Consider the following 19,782-nt stretch of genomic DNA (forward strand, 5'->3'; position numbering starts at 1 on the left):
ATATACCGGTGCAATGGTCATGCATGGCGTCGATCCTCAAGGTCGAACTACCGGGATTACACACTTTACTCTTCTTCAGCAAGAAAATAGCTATCTAGGTAGGAAACGAGAAAAGGGGGGGGAAGACCAGTGGCGATGAAGCTAACAAAAGGAAGCTATGCGAAGTATATCGGAGGAGGGTGTCAACATCGAATACTAGGGAAAAACAAAAGAGTGCCCGGGGAAAGGGATCTGGTTGGCCAACACACAAAGTAATGTATGGGAAGATCCGATTATTCACCAAGAAGTAGGGTAGTACATACAGTTGGATGGAGGAGAATAACTTCCACTCCTGTATCCCATGAGCAGCCCAGGTACTACTATATTTGTCACCTGTTGCTCCCCTGAGGCGACGTCATGACTCACTTCGTGCCAGCCTTTTTTTCTCTTTATTTTTAATTTTCACTATTTCTCCTTTTTTTTTTTTTTTTTTTTCGTCCCCCTCCTCTCCAGGGAACCTGCTTGCGCTGATAGACATTAATCCTCATGGTTCCTGTTCTTTCTCGGACTTATGATCAGGCTTCACCCGACTTGTCAAGACCCAGAAGGTCCTAGTTACCTAGAAGGGCAAAGGCCAAGCATGCCTGATCATTCACACTGCTCAACATACGAAGAGTGACCAGAGAGCGTGAATGGGAGTATCTGCAATGGTATTTTCGAAGTCAAGGAGGATCCAGGGATTTCCAACCAAGGATAGCGATGACATCATGGGAATTTTCCTTTTGGTGTGAAAAGAAGGAAAAGAAAAGAAAAGAAAAGAAAAGAAAAGAAAAAAATAATCCCAGACCTCTTCTCGACATGCATACCTCCATCCAGATAGAGGATATCTAGGAAAGGTGGAAAGGTGGAAAGGTGACTGTGGACAGTATGTAGGAGGAATGGACAGTGCGAGAGGATCTCCCTCTAAGACCCTATGTTGAAGATGATCATTTGTTCAAAGATGAGGATCGAAGCGGACTAGGGGATCGACAGAAGCTAGAAGCTACACCTCTGGTTGAGGGAGATACTACAAAACTAGAGATACCTAGGCTAGGTGGGTGGATTTGGGGGGAGGGGGGTTGAGCAAGCAGCCACTATCTATATAACTACGTACTAGTATAGTATAGACTACCTAGGTAGATTAGAGAGTCGGAGCTAGTCGATACAGGATACGGTCCAAGTATCAAGAAGAACGAAAGAAGGATAAGACTTGGGACAGCATCCCACCACGAATCATGAATAATATACCTAATCTAATGTCTACTAGTAGAATTCCTGCACCCACACTGAAGCAGTCCGAGCGTTTCGAAAGCTGACACCAGGGCGGTCCGTGACACTTGACTGTGCAGCCTGTGGCCTCCCGAGGAGGATTGCGTCTATGTACATAGGTTCCAGGCAACGATTTCTGATAGGCAGAGAGGGGGGAGGAAATATGGCGTAGTCCGTCATTTCCTAGCAGGTAGGTTAGTAGTTCAAGGTTGTGAAAGTTGATTTCCGAACCTGGAGTTTTGGATACTGAATACAGGAGGCAAGTAGTCCCCCCCCCCCCCCCCCCCTTGCTGGAAATATTCCGTACATCCATGCATGCAGAAAATCACACATACCCTTATTTCCTCGGACTTGACTTCGATTAAGCAAGTAGGAAGTTGAAATTAAATGAAACGTATCCTTGAACGCCTCGATCATTTCCTGTTCGATCTGAGTGATTTGGAATAGAAATGAACGAAGAATGTCAGGTAGACAAGTCACTCGGAAAACTGGGAGAGAGAGAGAGAGCTAAATCAGGACTCACGTTGGTGCTGGGCATGCTGTCAAATCCACGATACCCATCAATCACTCACTGGGAAAACTGATTTCTTACCTAGGTAGACATCGGTGCTGCGGGCCGAAAGGCCTGCTCAGAGCAGATGAGATGATTGGTTAGTAGGTAGGTATGTCAAGTATGTACTGACGGTTATCTCCGTTTCAAGAATTTAGCACGCTCTGTAAGAGATAGACTCGGTAGTAGATATGGCCGAATATAGCGAAATGCAGTCATGCATACCAGTGTCACATACCAAAGATAAGAATATCATGAAGGGAGGGGAATAGCAGAATAAACGTCACATTGAAGAAAGAAAAAGCTTCTTTTACCACTGGGATCTTAACTATTGAATCCTAAAAGAAATCCTGCAATAATACCAAGGTACTAAAGAGAATATTAATGCTGTGATTTACATTGGCTCCCGCACTTCTTGCCCGTGCCGTTCCGTCAAGGTTCGGAGAGCATGGCCGATACCCACGGTTACTGCAAGGAGTCAGTTCCTTCCTTGCGGTTCAAGGTTACTTACATAGGTAGGTAGGATGACGCTAATCAAGGTAGGACCCCGACCCCGAGCTCCCCTCACGAGAAACGCCATGCTTTCTGTATCTGGTAAGAGCCGTTATTGCGAGATCGGCGACTAGAGAGCGCGGAAATTGCGTAGTGATAGTTAGCGGAAGAGGGGAGATTAACCGGTTTTCAAGTTTTTGGAATCACCCCTGTCTTCCAAGGTTACTGGAAACAAAGTATGATAAAATTGATCAAGATAATGGTATCAGATCATACTAGTATCCGTCTATGGACATATATGGGCTATACTAGTGTCCTGAAGTCTGAAGGCCATAGATCCTCCTCCGTACGCAGGGCAGGGCAGGACACCAGAGTGCACAATCATGACCAGTCCACACTAGTGCGCCTCACTTCTGAGCAAGATTTAGTAATTTTGAGTAGCTAAAGTTGGAAAGCAAGGCTACTAAATACCTACGTCTACCTCCATCATGGATGGAAATACTGAGGTCTGTAAATGATTAAGCGCTAAGACAAAACAGGCACAGTGGAGTCAAGTTGGGGACTAAACCTTGGAACCCTCCAATAACCTCAGACCCAGTGGCGATTAACCAATCAAATGTATTGGCTCTGTCACCTTATGTGGCTTTGAAAATGATGATTGGCTCATTCAAGTTCTGATGGGTCACATTTTCTATTTTAGGATTAGCCTTGCCTGGAGAGAAACGTCTCCCAACGCTCTGTGGATGAACCTTGGATACTCTCAACTACCTCCAGCCCTGGGAAGAGAACTATCCATAACACAGGAAGCATCAAAACAAGCGAAACCTCCGAAGTCTCAGCTCCCTCCCCCCTTTAAAATTTAGACTGGTATGTAACCTTCCTTGATTGAGCTTGGTTTTAATTCAAGGCCATCACTCACTCACCCTTCGCACCCACACCTACACCACCCTTTCTACACATACCCTACCTACCTCCTCTTTTTGGGTTCCTTTATCCTTCGCACCCGGGGTCATATGACTAACTCCTCGATCTCAGCCTTGAAATACCACACTGAATTGACGTTACGCCGCTCGATTACCCCAATATCAACACCCCCCCCTCTTTCTTTCGACCCTCTCAGCAGCTCCCCACCTCCCCTGTTCGCGTCGCATTTTCTCTCTTGGGTTAAGGGTCTTCCGTCATTCCATCCTAGTGGTGTAGGCGCTTAGTGGTTGCGCACTATTTCCTGAAGAACCTGTTTTGACCTCCTCATATCAACCAGTGTCGCAGGTTCCACCTCCCGGGACCTCCGCGGACAAGACAACCAAACATCCAGCCAGAGCGAGCATTTGGGATATAATTTACGACAGGTTTCACTGACGCGACGATCACAAGCTTATCTGCCTGACCCGGTCCTGTCTAAGAGCCCGCTATCAAGAATCGGGCTTCGGATTCGCTCCGTGCGCAAGCTCTCCTTAGGCCGTTTCTAGTCCTGTCGCGCAGCAGTCATCTGGCCCGTGTTCTCTTGGCCCTATCATCTTTCTTTCCTCTCCCTCGCATACGCCTGCCCACCATTACCGATATCTGCAGATCATCTGCACGCAAAATACTGGTTTCCGTCGTGCATAGTCCCTGCAGCGACCTTGTGCTTGACATCCCTGTACAGCTATTTGGTGGCCTGCAACTCTTTGACACTAAAGCCACCCTGGTATATTCGGAATCTACGGTTACCGTCACCCTTAACCCCCTCCTTCACCTAGAACAACCCGGCCGTAGCAAGAAAGTCGAATCAAAACGATGGCGTCTACTTCATTTCGCGATTCTGTGAACTCATTGGGTTGGGCTCGACGAGAGGCCGACACCCCAGCGAACACCAACTCGTCCACACCCTTCTTCTCGAGGCTACAGTCTTTAAATCCATTTGGCCAAGGGGAAGGCTATCTCCAGCTTCCCACCCACGAAGGTCCCGGAGCTCCCCTACCAGCCGCAACCCGACGAGAGGAAGAGGATTCTTTCCTTGCACGTAAGTCTCCAAAGCCCCTGTTCTTGCATTCGTAGGTTTTTCTTTGATTGATGCACCGCCCCGTCCAGGTGACATGCGATTAGTTCCTGCGTCTGGTGGAGGTTCTCGGACTCCCTACTGACGACTATCTGTGCACCAATCCGTGTTATTTCTCTCTCGTGTTGTGTTCTTTTATACGATATTTATGTTTTTGCTTTTTTGGTTTATTTTTTTTTTTTTTCATTACTTTTTTTCCCTACTCTTTTTTTTGCGTTTGATTTTTTTTTGTATCTTTGCCCTAAGGCTAACCATATCGCTCGCTACAGTAAGCCGATGGGATCGGATGCTCATCTTCTTTGCCTGCAACCTTGGTGCAGCAGTCTGTTTCGTTATTTGCTTTTTCCTCTTTCCAGTGCTCTCCATGAAGCCCCGCAAGTTTGCTGTTCTGTAAGTTGCCCTCCAGATTCCGCCTGATCTTCTGTTTAAGTTCTCTGCATTCCCACCACACCCACCCCCCTGCATCAAGAGGCACGAGGCGGTGTAAGGCTTGTCACGCCGTGGCTGAGAACCTGCTTCTGCACCGCATCCCTGCCTCTACTCTTGAGTCTTGTCCTGCTCATTATTCCAAATTCCCTGAGTATCTTACTCTAACCTGTTTTGATATCCAACTAGGTGGTCGGTTGGGTCTTTACTTTTCCTACTATCATGGGCAGTTCTCATGGGACCCAAAACATACGCTAAGCATCTGGTCTCGGGACCACGCTTGCCGTTCACGGCCGCGTATTTTGGCTCTATTGGTTTGACTCTATATTTTGCTATCGGAGTAAGCTTTCCTATTTTTCTTTACCCTATTTTGTTGATTTTCAAGGACCGTTCCGTCGTGCATTTGCAACCCCCTGCATACCCACCCACGCAATTACGCTCTAAGTATCTTGATAATGGAGCTTTTATCCTACCCGCACCTATGCTAGAGGTAAAAGAAGCTAGTGCTTTTTAAATGACATCACCATCCTGCTATATCGGGATTGAGGTGGCCTGTCACTCGGAAGCAGACGAAAATATTTTGCTGCCTAGCAGGCGGAGGGTCTATGCCAGAATACTCTTGTTTTATCCAGATTTCACCTTCCGGCAAAGCACGAGCTTGATCAAGTAAATGATACAGTTGCAGACATGGCTAACGCGTTTCTCTCTTTCACAGCTCCATTCTACCTTCCTCACGCTTATCTCGTCCATCTTCCAGCTCGCAGCCCTTCTCTGGTACATCGTGAGTTACTTTCCCATGGGCAGCACGGGGTTGCAATTCATGGGACGTTTTGGTGCCCAGCGCGTGTCCTCGTGGATCACCAGCTAGTCGACTGGACTCGAACATCCTTTCTTCAGGCATGTATATGATCACTCAGCGCTTTGCTTATGCTTATACTTTATATACTCACAAGTAGATCTGCTCATAAACTAGCGTACTTATTCTGTATAGTTATTCACTACAATATCTAATTTATAACCAACACCATCAATATTTTCCCATAAGAAATGAACCCCTAGGCAAAGAGTGAAGCTAGGTACCTGATAAACCCTAGCAGCTATAGCCTACCCCAACCTCCCCCCCCCCCCAACGCTTATATGCCCTTCTCTTCTTTCATTTCCTCACTTCCTTTAGTTCCATCCCACACAGGGACTATATCTAGGTACAGCGTACTCCTTTGTAAGAACTGGATAGCGAAACCCAAACTCATCCTACTTCTTCTTCTTCTGCGGTAGGTAGGTAGGTAGGTAGGTATCTCATAGGGACAGGTCACGTAAGGAGACAAATTCAATCCGATCTAGTGTCTTTTTCTTTCTTCTATCTATTATCTATCAGGATGGACTAGTACCCTACAGTACAGTAGTAGCTTGAGCTTGTTCTTTCCATGCGTATTCCGTTCCTACCTGGTTAGGTACTTAGGTTATACGAGTATGCGATACATAGCATAAGGTTGGGGGGGGTTGAATTAACAGGACTTACAATGCGTAGTATTACTAGTGCTAGAAAGGTACGAAAAAAAATATATATATATATATTTCATAGACATGATTTTTTTTGGCCATGCAAAAATGCTATTGGGTCATGTTAATGCTATGCCATGCTAATAAAATGCAATGCAATGCAATGCAATGGAATACAATAGATGGAATCACCGTCCCCGACTCATCACCAATCCAACTGTTCCATTGACTACCTTTACGCCCGGGATTTCCGCTTCCCAGATGCCCGTTGCACCCCCAGAGCCCTTTTCAAGCCATTGCAGCAGCAGATCGTTGCTTTCCACCGGTTTGATCTGTGGCGACGCAGTGCCAACAGTGACATGTGGGATTGCGTTCACGCTGGTCCATTCTTCCTGGTCGTTCTCGTCGGGGGGCATGAGGCGCGCCACGAATGCCATTACACGATTATCCCAGACAAGACGCTCGAGACGGACCCGGGCAAGACCGAGCTTAGGCATGCCGTTGTGATCTGTAGGAGTATTTTCGTTTATCTTGTCGAGATAGCGCTGCGTGTAGTCATTCCAGATATCTGCATTTTCGCCCTTGTGAGCGCGGTGGATCAGCGTCACATGGAAAGCAGGCTGCACGCGTCGGCCGTTTACCAAATGGTGGTAGAGACGAGCCTTTTCTTTCGGTGTAGCTGGAGAGAACAACGAATGCAGGACGTCTAGTACCTCCGTTGCGGGTAGATTAATGCCAAAGTATTCGATGTTTTTCGCCCTCGCCTCGGGGTTGGGGGACGGGGACGGGGTAGACGTGTCTGCCGTTCTTTTTTCCATTTTAGACGCCTTTACTGTTTTGTACGTGTGGCTAAGGTCCACGTCAACGCTATAGCCGGTCCTCGCCCAGTTGATAGCATCATCAAGTTCTTCCTCGGAAGGAACTTGTTCTACAAGCCGAGGATAAAATGAATGCAGAGCTCTCACCACCACCTCGAGGTTTTCTCGAGAGGAGGCTGTAACATCCAGGTCGATGACTTCGTCAAACCCGCTATCCGGTTCGCGAGCAGTATCAACGGCTTCGAATCGAGATAGGAAGCCCTCCATAATCGCAATAACTTCTTCAGCGCTTTTGGTTTCAGCACGAATAGTTTGGTGATTGTCGCCGCGATCATGCACACGATTCCGTGTCACTTTGCGGATCCCGGGAAGCAACTGATACTTGGGCTCATGGACATAGTGGAGGGCGACGAACCGTGTGTTAGGACAAGATGTGGATACATCCTCCATAAGTTGCTTTCTCTCACGCTTTTGGTGGTTATTTCGGTCAGCAAAAACCACGGGGGCCTCCAGCATAAGATTGAGAACATCAGTAGCAAATTTCTTCGGCTTATTTTTCTGCTTGGGAATGTTATCATTCTGTACATGGCCCCAACCGAATAACTTCATCAGAGCCAAAGCCACTGTGGTCTTTCCGCAGCCTAGAGAGGCAACAGGAACCAAAACAATATCCCGGGTTTCCTGTTCCCCCTCGGCTTCCATCTGGATGATCTGAGCCCCACTCAGGCCTCGCGCCTTCAAGAAGCCATCACGCATCGCTATAATGCCGTGGTTTTGTCTGTAGAGGTCCTTGAGGTGGGGGTGTAGAGCGAACTGTCTTCGCGCATATTGCAGATACTCCTCTGTAATGTTCTTATGCTTCTTAATTCTCGGGCTTTTACAGGCAAGCACTGCCTTGGTACATTCACGCCATTGTCGGTACATCAAATACGGCTCCTCAAACTTATACTTGAAGAACCAATCCCGGAACGGGGCATGGCCCGTTTCACTCATTTGGCAGCGAATGACGAAACCTTCGGTATCCCGGCCATCCCAGGACCCAGTCTCCGCACAGCTTTCGAGAAACTTTTTCACGGAATCCAGATCGTCGTGGACAAGGAAATTCGCTTTCTTGAAACCCCATGCGTCCGCAAACTTATGTACTTCAGAACTGGGGAGAGTTGCAAATTGTGGAACATTGAAGTTGAGGCCATGAAGGTAAATACCAGCGGAAGCTTCATCGTAGGCAAGGACGTGCTCTTCAAATTTATCGTCGCAAAGTTCACCGACAGCCGTGGCATTCATATTGCGCAATGTGTGGGCCAGATCTTTCGCTGATTTCCCAACTGTCGCGACGTGCCGTTTAATCCACTGTTCGCCAGCCTGAGCATGGCTCAGATCAGTATCGGAACGGCCGCCGGTCGAATGCTTACTGCAAACGAGTAAAGAGCCATCTTCTAGGCCAGATATGAAGATAATACATCCGTTCTCCTTCACGCTGAGCTCGTATGGTCCTCGGGTATTCGTCTCAATATTCTTCCATTTCGTAGTGTCAACTTCATCAACGTTGAAGAACTTATCATAACCTCGAATCGAAATTTCCGCGCTACCGTCTGTCCTCGTTGTGGTGAACAAGCCTCGAGCGTAAGTCGGGAGGTCAAATTGTTTATAATCCCAGTCCATAAACTTCCAAGAGTCGACGGAGATATTGTTGTCTTCCCCCACGACAAAAGTAGATTTCTTGCAAGTAAAGGACCGCTTGCCTCCCTTACCTTGCTTACGGGCTGTTTCCAGCGCGCTAGCAAGTCGGCTCACCTCCTGCTGGTCCTGCTGGACTATCCTGCGTTTCTCCATTATTCTATGAATGGAATGATTGTCTCGGATAATATCCTGCAAAATGATGGTGATACTGGCTGGACCCGGTAGAAAGAGAGGGAGGGGAGAAATCGAGATGTGGGGAAGGGAACGAAGAATATCTTGCCGCAGAGAAAACAATTTATTAAAGTATTCTTTCTCGATGACTGCTTCAGTAGTGTCAGGCACAGCCTTGCACTTTTTGTGGCGGTGTCTAGTGTGTCATTCCCACTGAGGGAGGGAGGGGATGTGAGGACAAGAGCAGATAAACCTCTTATCGCGGGGCTGAGAAACGAGTCAGATTCTTTTTTTCTTCTTTCCGCCTACGCCACTAAAAAGTCCCCCCCCCCCCACAATCAACAGAGTCATAAAAGGACCAGCTATTTTCACTCCATCTAAGACAATTTCAACCTCCCAAAAACGCCTCGTTGACTCATCTGCCACCTCCACTAGCGACTCGCGATGACTCAACCGAACCCCTACATTCTAGCTGCGGACAACCCCACTGCGCTTCTGACTCTTCTGCGCTCGAATCCTACCATCGCCTCGGGCCAGGACGAACACGGATACTCTTTGCTGCACGCTGCGGCCTCATACGGACACATTGAGCTTCTTCGCGCGCTAGTAAAGGAATTCCATGTGGATGTCAGCCTGCTAGACGAGGACGGCGAAACCTGTCTCTTTGTCACCGAGAATGTCGACATTGCCAAATGCCTTGTTGAAGAGCTAGGTGTGGATTACAACCGGACGAACGAGGAAGGTTTCACGGCACAGGAGAGCATCGAGGGTGACGGCTCTTTCCCCCAGGTTGCTGCATACCTCCGACAAGTAGCTGGCATACCGGGCACCATGCCCGATGCCTTGTCACCCGAAAACGCGCTGAACCCGGCTCCACCGCTACCTCCAAATATCCAGGTAAATCTAGGGACAATGTCGGAGCAGGAGGCGAGCGCAGGAGTCAGTGAGGTGGATCCGGAATTTAAACGCCGCATCGATGAGCTTGCTGCTCGGGAGGATTTCCACAGCGAAGCAACCCAAAGCCAACTTCGGCAGCTTGTCATGGATGCAATCCAGGGGTCCAACATTGATACACAGGATAAGGAAGTGCGGAGAAGGGTGGAATAATTAAATACACGAGAGTTGGAAAGTCACGAGAAACGAATATAAGATGTATACACCTTGGCATGCATTCTATTCTATTCGTACAGGGATACGGCCATGCCCAAGTTCGGTTTGATGAGGCCGAATTAAAGATTCAATCATGGTAAACCGGGTGACCAGCTGTACTGTTTGCCTAGTATGGTGAATCTATCTCAATGGCTATGGGTTATGCTAGGTCGGATCCTGGATATAGCACCGCAGTCGACATCCCACGAAACATCCATCTACCATTTCCTTACAGGATTTATAGTGCTCATAGTCTCAGCAAGGAATTGAACTAATTCGAGGCGTATTTCACAAAATGTAATTAGAGGCTGTATCGCTGTATACAACCCTACCTCTGCTATACAGCACGCACATATATCAATCTCATAACCTCCACCATCTAGGGCAGTAATCTATTTAACTAAATTCCACTACCTGCATAGGGCGTTTTTAAACATTTAGGCATCGAAATCCTGCAAGAAGAACATAAATATGAAGTGCGTACTTCAAAAGTAAACAATTGTATCACGTGTCGCTGGAGCTCCCCGCATTCCCCATTACATATGCTCCGAACCTCTTGATTCCATCAATGTCATACCAACAACAAAACATTAACATCTCTCAATCATTCTTCCGAAATGAACCCGGCTTTGCATCCCGATACTCCCCCTCCTCCTCCGCCGAAGCCAGGGAGTCATGAGGCCAGTCGCAAAGGCACGCCCCAGGTCAACTCACCTGCACCAGGGACACCACAGCTGTTCCAGCAAGGCCAGTATGGACCCGGCGGGACAACTCAACTAGGCAACCGATATCTATCTTCCGACACTCCGAATGCTGGAAATGTCCTACCACAGCCTCCAACTATCGAGGAAGGCTGGTTACCTGAAGGTGTAAAAGAGAAACCGTACGAGCCTTCCTCTTCTACTATCCTCGTCACTTTCATCCAAGGACAGATCACTAACGATGGAATGATTTACTTTTCTACAGGACAGTAGATCTACAAACTATTCTGACAAGCCCTGACCTGATATCTGCGCTCTCCAGCCACCATCCATCCTACGCAGCGCATCAACAAACCCTTCAATCTCTCCTGAAATACAACCATGATCTTGCGAATCATCTCCTCGAACTTCAATCCCGATTAGGTGACCTGCGCTCATCAACGGAGAAACTTCTTCTGACACATCAATCGCTCGAGGTCTCGTGGCGCAAAAAGCAGTCGGAACTGGATACGGCCCTGGCGCCCTGGTCGCCCAAGGCGCTGTATCAACGACTCGCTGCGTCGATTGCCGAGCAGGAAGCAGTATGCCAAGCTGTGGAGGAAAGCTTCCTGGAAGAGGAACAACGTCATGGGCGAGCAACCGAGAAGGAGGTAGGGGACTGGATTCGACGGGTTCGAGCCGAGTCCGCCAAGTTGGAGGCAAGAAGAGAGGCCAAATCAAGGTGGGATGAGGGGAGAGTTGGGGGGTGGCGGTGAGACTTGACAGCGTTTGATTTAGTAAAGTGTTTGTCGCTTTATTGAAAACGCATGATACCAGTCCAGTGCGATCAAGTGGAAAGGGTATAAGTTATTAATATTGCTATACAATCTGCAAAGAACCCCAAATAACGACCAAGGCCATGCATTATGTGTCACGCCCCGTTACCGCCTTATTACATCTACCACACACCAATGCTTCCATAAAGCCGTCAGTTTGTCTTCAGCCTAGTTCATTCAGCTAGGTTCCGTCTCCCGCTTTCCAAGTCGGTCTCCTCTCTATTTTCCGACATTTCTGGCGTCGCTCGCACTTCTTTTATGCTGGCCCAGTTATCGTCACCAACGTTGCTTGGCACCCCAACACCCTTGAAGAACGCATAGTCAGGACTTTTGCGCCCCAGGACCAACCCGAGCGGCCCGTGATAGGAGGACTATAGAGTCTGAACCCAACCTAGGGCGAAAACAGCCCCCATGACTACACCGAAAACCAGAACCGAAGTTGCAGGAAGAGAATTTCATTCATAACTGTCACCTAATGCGAGTGGATGGTCTGGCGATAGTAGTAGCTCATTCCCAGGTCGACATTATTCAACCCTCAACTACTGAAAGGAAATGTATGTGCATAATAGCAGCTCAGAGGACAAGACAGCCCATCCATCATTATCCCCGGGATGTAGTAAAACTAAAGCATTCTGGTCTGCAGCGTGGCTTTTACTTGTGTCATTGACCGAGCCTATAGAAATCATGCTGTGCTCTGCTGCTTTTGCAGGTTTCTCCTGCTGTCTTAACACATTTACTGCATCTATGTAAGCCTCTCTCTTCCTTTTCCCTCTCGTAGTCAAGCCTCAGGCTGTGGTTTACTAAAGTGGGGCGTTTGTCAATTTGTCAAACAGCTTTGTTGGCAGATTTCGCTTGCCGTACGTAGAAATTTGGTTTAGTATAAAACCGTCAAAGCCCACAATAAAATTTTTTCCGTCTACAAAGCTTGCAGCTTCAACGCTCAGGATGATTGAGCTTGACCATGCAAATGATTTTGTTTTTCTATTTCACCTCTTGTAGTATCTTCTTCAATTGCTCTTTGTTTTCTCAATGTGAGTTACTTGATCTCCCCTTCCTGCATTATTCTCGCTTTAGGATGAATTCCTTAACGGGAGTATCCAAGGCCGAAAAATCATGAAGGACCTATTCAAAGTCTCTAGAATTACTCTGAGTCATGTTATTTACTCGTTGCTAACTTGCTATCTCGTCTAGGTCTGTAATCCCTATAGCAAATTCACTGCCGCCTTTCAAAAAATTTCAATTGAAAAGGTATGCTGCATTTTTTTTTTTCTTTTTTACATTTTTGACTTCCTGCCCTCGAGTGATGACTCTATGACACGCTAAAGGCATTCCTCAATCTTAATCACCATGTGGAATCTGTCGTTACATTAAGTTTCAGCCTTGTCTGACTTTTCTCCCCTCGTACACTATTGCTCAAGCTACGTTTCAATAACTTTGACTAACGTTACTTGTAATAGGTAAATATTTGCACAACTTATACTTTTCCTTATCCCCCGCCTCGATGAAGATACTTTGAACGAACGGGCGGACATAATTGTGCATCTCCCTTCATCCATAAACAGCGAAGCGTACAAACTTTGCGGGTGCTGGGAGGTGTATTGCTTGTTGAGATCTCGTCACCTGAGTCTTTTGCGAATCGCTCTGCGGATGTCTCATACTTAGTCTTGCAAGCCAGCTAACGGGCCTGCCTAGGTACTGTCATAACTTGGTCCCTATCCCAACACCTCCAGTCAACATCAAATGATGAATTCTGTTATTCACACTGTTTGATCTGTGCATACCCTGTACGGAAATGAACATCACTTACAAAAAATCTGATTTAATGAGGTTGGTTTCTCTCCTTATCACCTTGTAAAACTAAGCTAACTTTCACAGCCTGACTTCAGTTGACACTCAATTGCTTGTTCACACATTTTGACATGTCGTGGATTTTTTGCTAATTGAATGTCATATTAGGACCGAATTGTTTTCGTGGACGAGCTTCGTCGAGTCAAGAGTAAGTCGCCTTCTTTCCTGTTCCTGATTCCTAATGATGATTTCTTTTTGCTGTATTTTCTGAATACATTTGAAGAAAAACTCTTTTCACCTTGGAGAACTGATAAGCTCCACATTACATGACACGATTCATGCCATTGATGTTCGCTACTAACAGCTATTCAGATAGACCATGGATACAAGAATAGAACAAAATGAATATTACCCATTGATAAAAAAAAAAATTTCCCACACGAGTAATTTATTTCCCCATGGGCTTCCATGATTGTATCGTAAACCCGGTCAAGAGTCAACGTCAACGACTACTGAATAAATAGCCCCCGCTTCTTATGCCAGTTTTCCAAACTATCCGAAGGATACTGATCGTAGATCACTTTGTTGCCCTCGGGCCAAGTCGCCCACTTCGGCTTCGAAGCATCAAAGATACACGACATCTCTGTTGGAACGGGCAACTCGGTATCAATTGCGGAGGCGAACGGGTGAATCAAGTCAGGCCACCGATGACACCAAAGCCACAACATGGTGCTGCAATTCGAGCAAAAGTTCCGCTCGGTTTCGCATATCTTCTCGTTCGGTGTGCCGCGATCTTTGACGGCAGTGTATTTTCTAAACTTTGTCAGCACTTCCAGCCGGATAGAGTCGATAATAAAGAAGAAGAAGAAGAAGAAGAAGAAGAAGAAGAAGAAGAAGAAAAGCTCATACTTACTTGATCAGATCCTTCCCCTTTGTAATCTTCAGACTATCCGCGATTCCACCGAGATTCACGCACCCCATGTGCCCACCTATCTTGCGACAGATACCGCACGCGCAAAGCTGGTAAGGAACCGGCGTGGAGGATTCGAGATTAAACTCGACGCCGCCGCATTGGCAGCTTCCTTCTAGCAGCCTGGGCTCAGGGTGATGGTTAATTAGCAGTTTGATTAATTTAAAAAAAAAAAAAAAAAGAGAGGCGAATGTTATTTATTGGGTGAGGTTTATCCCCAGGGTAGGTAACTCGGGTTAGTACGGAGTACTCCGTACAGAGTAGTAGGGTCCAGCGACAACGTACATAGGCATGTTATGTTGGTGTTGATGGATTTTGAGATTAGCGTGTGCTTTTTGGAAGTATAGTAAGATAATCTGATTAATTCAAGGTTCTTCCAGGGGAAAGAGTTCTTAAAAAGCATTCCACTGGATGCAAATGCGACGTCATATATATATGTATATACTTACGTAGAGTAGAGCCTTTTTTATCTTTTTGCACGGCGCACAGATCCGAGTGGAATGTTTGCATTGCCTCCATATGTATGTACTCCGCTCCGTACCTACCAGAGTACGGATAGATTAGGGAAAGTGGTAACGACAACATGCCTAGGAACCCCCGTTTGATTGGATCCCTCTGGAATATTAAGCAACTGCATCATCACTGAACTAAACTAACTAACTAACTAACTAACTAACAAAGTCGAGGACGAATCCTGATGGACATGGATACGCACGGTGTTTGTTTGCACCGTATGTCCCGTTTGTCGTAGTTGTAGCGTTTACACTGTTTGTGCTGTTTGTTCTGTCTCGCCTTCCGATGCTTGGGAGATTGATTCCTGTTCTTCTTCTCTGACCTGACTAGGTAGGCATTACCTTTTCTTCTTTTCTTTTCTTTCTTTTTTTTTTTTTTTTTTTTTTTTTTAAATTTCACAAGGAATATCATAATGAGTTTCGGAAGCCCAGGTGGCGGCGCAACGAATATTAAACCTTCGCCGTGAGTACTCACTGATATCATCACCATGAGCTAAGCTACGCTTCAGCTTCAGCTGAACTCGAGAGAGAGAGAGAGAAGAAGAAGAAGAAGAAGAAGAAGAAGAAGCTGACTTCTATAGTCCCGAGCGAGGAAGCTTTCCTCTTGACCACGAGGGTACTGTATCCTCCCTCACCTGTTATTTGTTTCGCATTGTTGCACCGATACACCACCCTGCTTACATTGACTCGGCTCGACTCGACTCGACATGACATGACATGACTTAACTTGAATGGATTGGATTGATGGAACGAATGAACGAATAAACTAACCAACGTAATAAGCTATAACAGGCGAATGCAAACACCTTGTCTCAAACTACCTGAAATGTCTAAAACTGCAGCGTGGCGTGAACGACGAGGAATGCCGCAAGCTAGCAAAGGGATATTTAGCTTGTCGGATGGATAAGTATGTTTTCTTTTTCTTTTTCTTTTTTTTTTTTAACCCACACATACACACACACACAGAGAGAGAGAGAGAGAGATATGCATTGTGTTTGCTAGAAACTTGAAACTAACAATGGTAGAAACCTTATGGCCCCAGATGACTTTAAAAACCTCGGTCTTGTTTTTGTGGACGAAACGAAGTCGATGTCGAGATCACCGCAGACGCAGATATCACCACAGACACAGGATTCATCGCGGGTGTCGTCGTCGGGGAATCACTCGTGATGTGTACACAGTGTACAATGTAAGCTTGTGCGAGGATGAGGTAAAATGTATGATATATATAAGTCATGGATAGTGATGATGCAAGTGTGTTTTTAAGTGAAAGAGGGTGTATGACGACTTATGATATGATATGATATCTTTACTTTGTTTACTGTATATATACATACATATGCATATGCATCCATGTCTGTCTAAATTAAGAGGGTTGGAATTTGGACTTGTGTCTTATATGCCATGTTATAAGATAGTCGAGTTATCATGTTTCTGTGGTTACATGGCCAAATCTCGATTCGTTAGTCAGTGAGGTCTTGAATATGAGGTTCTCTGACGGAGCATGTAACAGTAACCTCGTAGGGTTGACAAGCAGCCTTGGTGCTAAGAATGTGACATGAGAGGCAAGTAATGAATGAAGTAAAAATGAAGTACGAGCATCAAAGTATATATGTCCACATTGCCCTCACATAAAGAGTCGTAAATTGAAATATTATAAACCCCATAATTCATATCCGGGTGAATATCTATACTAGAATCAGATTATGGACCTGTCCAATAATCCATATATATGTTATAAAAGTGTCTAGGCTCTCGGGTTGGCGGCCTGTAGAACAAGAACGTCACCGACGGATCTGTTCTCTGTGCGAACCATAGCTTGGGCAACTGCTCCTAGCGCGGCCTTAGCATCAGGACCAACCTCCCCCGACGTCGGGGTTCCGATTTCGACAGCCTGGTTCACGCGGTTGTTGGTCCGCCCGACAACGACAACATTGCCGGCTTTGTGGACCAAACGAGTCATTTCCTCCTTGACGGTGTTAACAGCGAGCTGAACAGGGTCCGCATCGCCCTTGGTCGGGGAAACGCGTTTGAAAACTACGCGGGAAGAAAGCGTATCCGGCAAGGAATCGCGCAGCGTTGCAAAATAGATGGCGTCGGATTCGGGTCGGAATGTTCTCGTAAGCTCAGAGTTCGAGGACTTGGATCCTGTCAAGTCGCTCTGTTTACCACTGCTGGCAACCTCTGGTGCTTTTGGTGTCGTCAGAGGAAAGTCTAGGTGGATGACCGTAGCCGTGACTTGGTCATTCTGCGCGAGTTGGAGCACGAACTGTAGGGCGAAGCGGTCATCATCGCCTCCAAAGAAAGGCACAACGATATGGTGGGAGCGAGTGGCTGCAGGGCTAGCCCAGACAGAGCTCCGAATGCTCATGAGGCTCAGAGATCGCTTGACAAAAGGTCGAGTTTTCGCGGCATTGCGAGTATACATCGGCCGCTCAATAAGAACACCGACGTTGCACTCGCTTTGGGTGAGAATATTAGACACGAAGCTTGGGTAAGGTCCATCTGCAAATCGGTTTCCTTCGTCTACGCCAAAGCCACCTTGATGCTCGCTCATAGCACCAGTTTCGCTCCAGGGAACCAGAAGAAGATCCGTCGACTCCTCGCGAGCCATTCCCAGAACCGTGTCCGCATAGGAGTGTTCTGGAACTACAGAGATACCAGCCATAATTGAAATATCGTGCCATTGACCGAACGCGCGGAATGTATTGATGACCGGATCCCACAGTGAGTATGCATCCACCTCGGACACCTTCATCACACTAGAGTCACGGTCTGTGAGTTCCATCAGGCGAATTCCGTGGACTTTGAGCGAGGTATCATCCTCAATTTCAGTTGCAGCAGACTCTTCAGCTGCCGGTTCCGGCGACCTAGTGCTTGGGGCCTTTTCTGGGTGAACCTTCGGGGTAGGAGCCTGGATTGGTCCAAGTAGCGCGGCAAGGGTACAAATACTGGAGAGACCGTCAAGGCGCAGATACACTAAGAGTTTGCGAACCTTGTGGGACTGGAGGTGGTCTTTGGCCATAGCCACGCTGTCGCTACGGTCGCCGGAGTGGAGCGGGTTGCCGTCCCAGTCGATTTCACCTCGTCGCCAGCGGTCGACCTTGACTTGGTACCACTTTGGATAGAGAATGGTCGTCAACGGGGTAGTAGCAAAGGTCGTTACGAGCGCCATGACCACAAACATGGTGAAAGTCCGCCTGCTGAGAATCTGGGCTTGTAAACCGATATTCTGGATTTCTTGTTAGACTACTAAAATGATACTCTTCGGAGGGTGACTGATACGTACCAAAACAATAAGCTCGACCAAGCCTTTGCAGCTCATCAGAACTCCAATCGCGAAACTCTCTCGCCAGAGAAGACCGCAGAGCCTAGAAGCAAGTGCACCTCCAGCGACTTTAGCAATAAAGGCAATTGCGATAATTGCAACCACATAGCCCCACACAGTGCCGTTATCAAGCAGTCCCAGGTTTGTCTGGAGGCCAGAAAGGGTGAAGTAAAGCGGCAGGAAGAGGGCAGTCACGAGATCCTCAATCTTTTCCGTCAATTTGATGGCAAAACCTCCTTCATGGGGGCAGAGCAAGCCAATAATGAAGCCGCCAAAAATCGCATGGACACCGATAACCTGAGTAAAGAAGGCAGAAGCAAGCGCAATCAGAAGCGTGATTGCGACAACAGATTGACTAGGGCCTTTTTGCAGGCTACCTGTATAGTTGAGAAAACGCAAAAAGAGCGGACGAAAAATAAAAGACAGGAAAATAACATAGCCCACGCAAACAAGCAACACCCAGAGCGCTGTAATGCCTGATCCAGCGTTAACAAGCGCGACACAGAGCGCCAGCAAAACCCAGCCAACAACATCATTACCCACACCAGCGGAGAGGACAATGACACCGACGTTGGTTCCGAGCAATTTCAATTCAGTTAGGATACGACACAAAACGGGGAAGGCCTTTGACGATCAGCTATTATTTTAACAGTGGTAAGAGAAAAAGAGAGGGGAGGGAAGGGGAAAAAAAAAAAAAAGGCCCTCACAGTGATAGCCATAGCAATGCCAATGAAAAGCAGATAGGTGCCAAAATTGATTTCCGTCGTGCCGGGGTCATTGCGAAATTGGTTATATAGTCCATAAGATAGTGCACTGCCCAGACCAAAGGGTAAGATCATTCCAGCGGCTGAGACACTGGTGGCCACACGCCAGTTACTAGTCAAAAAGCGCAAATTGGTTTCCAGACCAACCAAGAAGAGAAACAGGACCAGCCCAAGATTTGCCACCAAATTCAAATTTGGGATTGAATCAGATGGGAAAATCGCGTCAGTGAAGCCGGGGATGCGTCCCATCACGGAGGGGCCAAGCAAGATGCCTCCGATAACCTCTGCGATGACACGCGGCTGACGGATTTTGGAGAGTGGCCAATGTAGTAGACGAGATAGGACAATGATGATAAAGGCCTAGCTAGGGTTAGATTTGCACGAAAGCCTAAATTCGCATGCGATCAAAACATACCTGGATAATGAATAGGATGAGAGGATTTCTGGGGTCATAGTGAGATGGATTGCCACCCTCGAGAATACCTCCCTGGGGGGTTGCCCGATTGGAAGAAGTAGTAGAATTAGAGGCCATGATTGAGAGGGTGAAGTGCCTTAAACCCCCATTTTTGGAAGAAGAAGAAGAGGGGGGGGAAGAAGATGGTTGAGAGGAGAGGAGAGGAGAGGAGAAGAGAAGAGAAAGAAGAGATGAAAAGAGATGAAAAGAGATGAAAAGAGATGAAAAGAAATGATGAAAGGAAGAAGAAAGAATTGGATGTTGGAGTGCTGCACTCAGTGAATGCAACCAGCACCACCATACAGTCGGTGATCACCTGATGCACGGCCCCACCTGATG

The 19,782-nt window shown here is 47.0% G+C and overlaps 7 protein-coding genes across 7 annotated transcripts; 4 read left to right on the forward strand and 3 right to left on the reverse strand.

Annotated features, from left to right (window-relative positions):
* Window positions 1-4,105: 4,105 nt before the first annotated feature.
* P175DRAFT_0433622 (putative Golgi traffic protein SFT2) lies at window positions 4,106-5,661 on the forward strand (the record flags this gene model as incomplete). The annotated part of the gene is made up of 4 exons (XM_040893611.1): window positions 4,106-4,331; window positions 4,637-4,757; window positions 4,983-5,133; window positions 5,509-5,661. 4 exons carry the CDS (start codon window positions 4,106-4,108, stop codon window positions 5,659-5,661), a joined length of 651 nt encoding a protein of 216 aa, XP_040753863.1.
* A 712-nt stretch (window positions 5,662-6,373) lies between these two features.
* P175DRAFT_0521629 (tRNA ligase) lies at window positions 6,374-9,246 on the reverse strand. Its single transcript, XM_040899213.1, has one exon. It carries the CDS (start codon window positions 8,942-8,944, stop codon window positions 6,482-6,484), a length of 2,463 nt encoding a protein of 820 aa, XP_040753864.1. The 5' UTR covers window positions 8,945-9,246; the 3' UTR covers window positions 6,374-6,481.
* A 38-nt stretch (window positions 9,247-9,284) lies between these two features.
* On the forward strand, window positions 9,285-10,461 carry P175DRAFT_0499009 (ankyrin repeat protein). The gene has a single exon (XM_040896641.1). The coding sequence runs from the start codon at window positions 9,407-9,409 to the stop codon at window positions 10,067-10,069; it is 663 nt and encodes a 220-aa protein (XP_040753865.1). The 5' UTR covers window positions 9,285-9,406; the 3' UTR covers window positions 10,070-10,461.
* A 267-nt stretch (window positions 10,462-10,728) lies between these two features.
* On the forward strand, window positions 10,729-11,567 carry P175DRAFT_0433083 (vacuolar protein sorting family 37 protein; the record flags this gene model as incomplete). Its single annotated transcript, XM_040893579.1, has 2 exons — window positions 10,729-10,994; window positions 11,078-11,567. 2 exons carry the CDS (start codon window positions 10,729-10,731, stop codon window positions 11,565-11,567), a joined length of 756 nt encoding a protein of 251 aa, XP_040753866.1.
* Window positions 11,568-13,924: 2,357 nt separating this feature from the next.
* P175DRAFT_0507318 (GFA family protein) lies at window positions 13,925-15,090 on the reverse strand (the record flags this gene model as incomplete). The annotated part of the gene is made up of 3 exons (XM_040898259.1): window positions 13,925-14,228; window positions 14,329-14,500; window positions 15,075-15,090. 3 exons carry the CDS (start codon window positions 15,088-15,090, stop codon window positions 13,925-13,927), a joined length of 492 nt encoding a protein of 163 aa, XP_040753867.1.
* A 220-nt stretch (window positions 15,091-15,310) lies between these two features.
* On the forward strand, window positions 15,311-16,067 carry P175DRAFT_0431163 (coiled-coil-helix-coiled-coil-helix domain-containing protein; the record flags this gene model as incomplete). The annotated part of the gene is made up of 4 exons (XM_040893469.1): window positions 15,311-15,360; window positions 15,479-15,513; window positions 15,690-15,804; window positions 15,923-16,067. The coding sequence occupies 4 exons, from the start codon at window positions 15,311-15,313 to the stop codon at window positions 16,065-16,067; spliced, it is 345 nt and encodes a 114-aa protein (XP_040753868.1).
* A 577-nt stretch (window positions 16,068-16,644) lies between these two features.
* On the reverse strand, window positions 16,645-19,521 carry P175DRAFT_0431638 (Kha1p; the record flags this gene model as incomplete). Its single annotated transcript, XM_040893495.1, has 4 exons — window positions 16,645-18,129; window positions 18,187-18,849; window positions 18,933-19,349; window positions 19,405-19,521. The coding sequence occupies 4 exons, from the start codon at window positions 19,519-19,521 to the stop codon at window positions 16,645-16,647; spliced, it is 2,682 nt and encodes an 893-aa protein (XP_040753869.1).
* Between the last annotated feature and the right edge of the window lie 261 nt (window positions 19,522-19,782).

Source organism: Aspergillus ochraceoroseus (assembly GCF_002846915.1).
Source record: "Aspergillus ochraceoroseus IBT 24754 chromosome Unknown P175scaffold_2, whole genome shotgun sequence".
Taxonomy (NCBI): Eukaryota; Fungi; Ascomycota; class Eurotiomycetes; order Eurotiales; family Aspergillaceae; genus Aspergillus; species Aspergillus ochraceoroseus.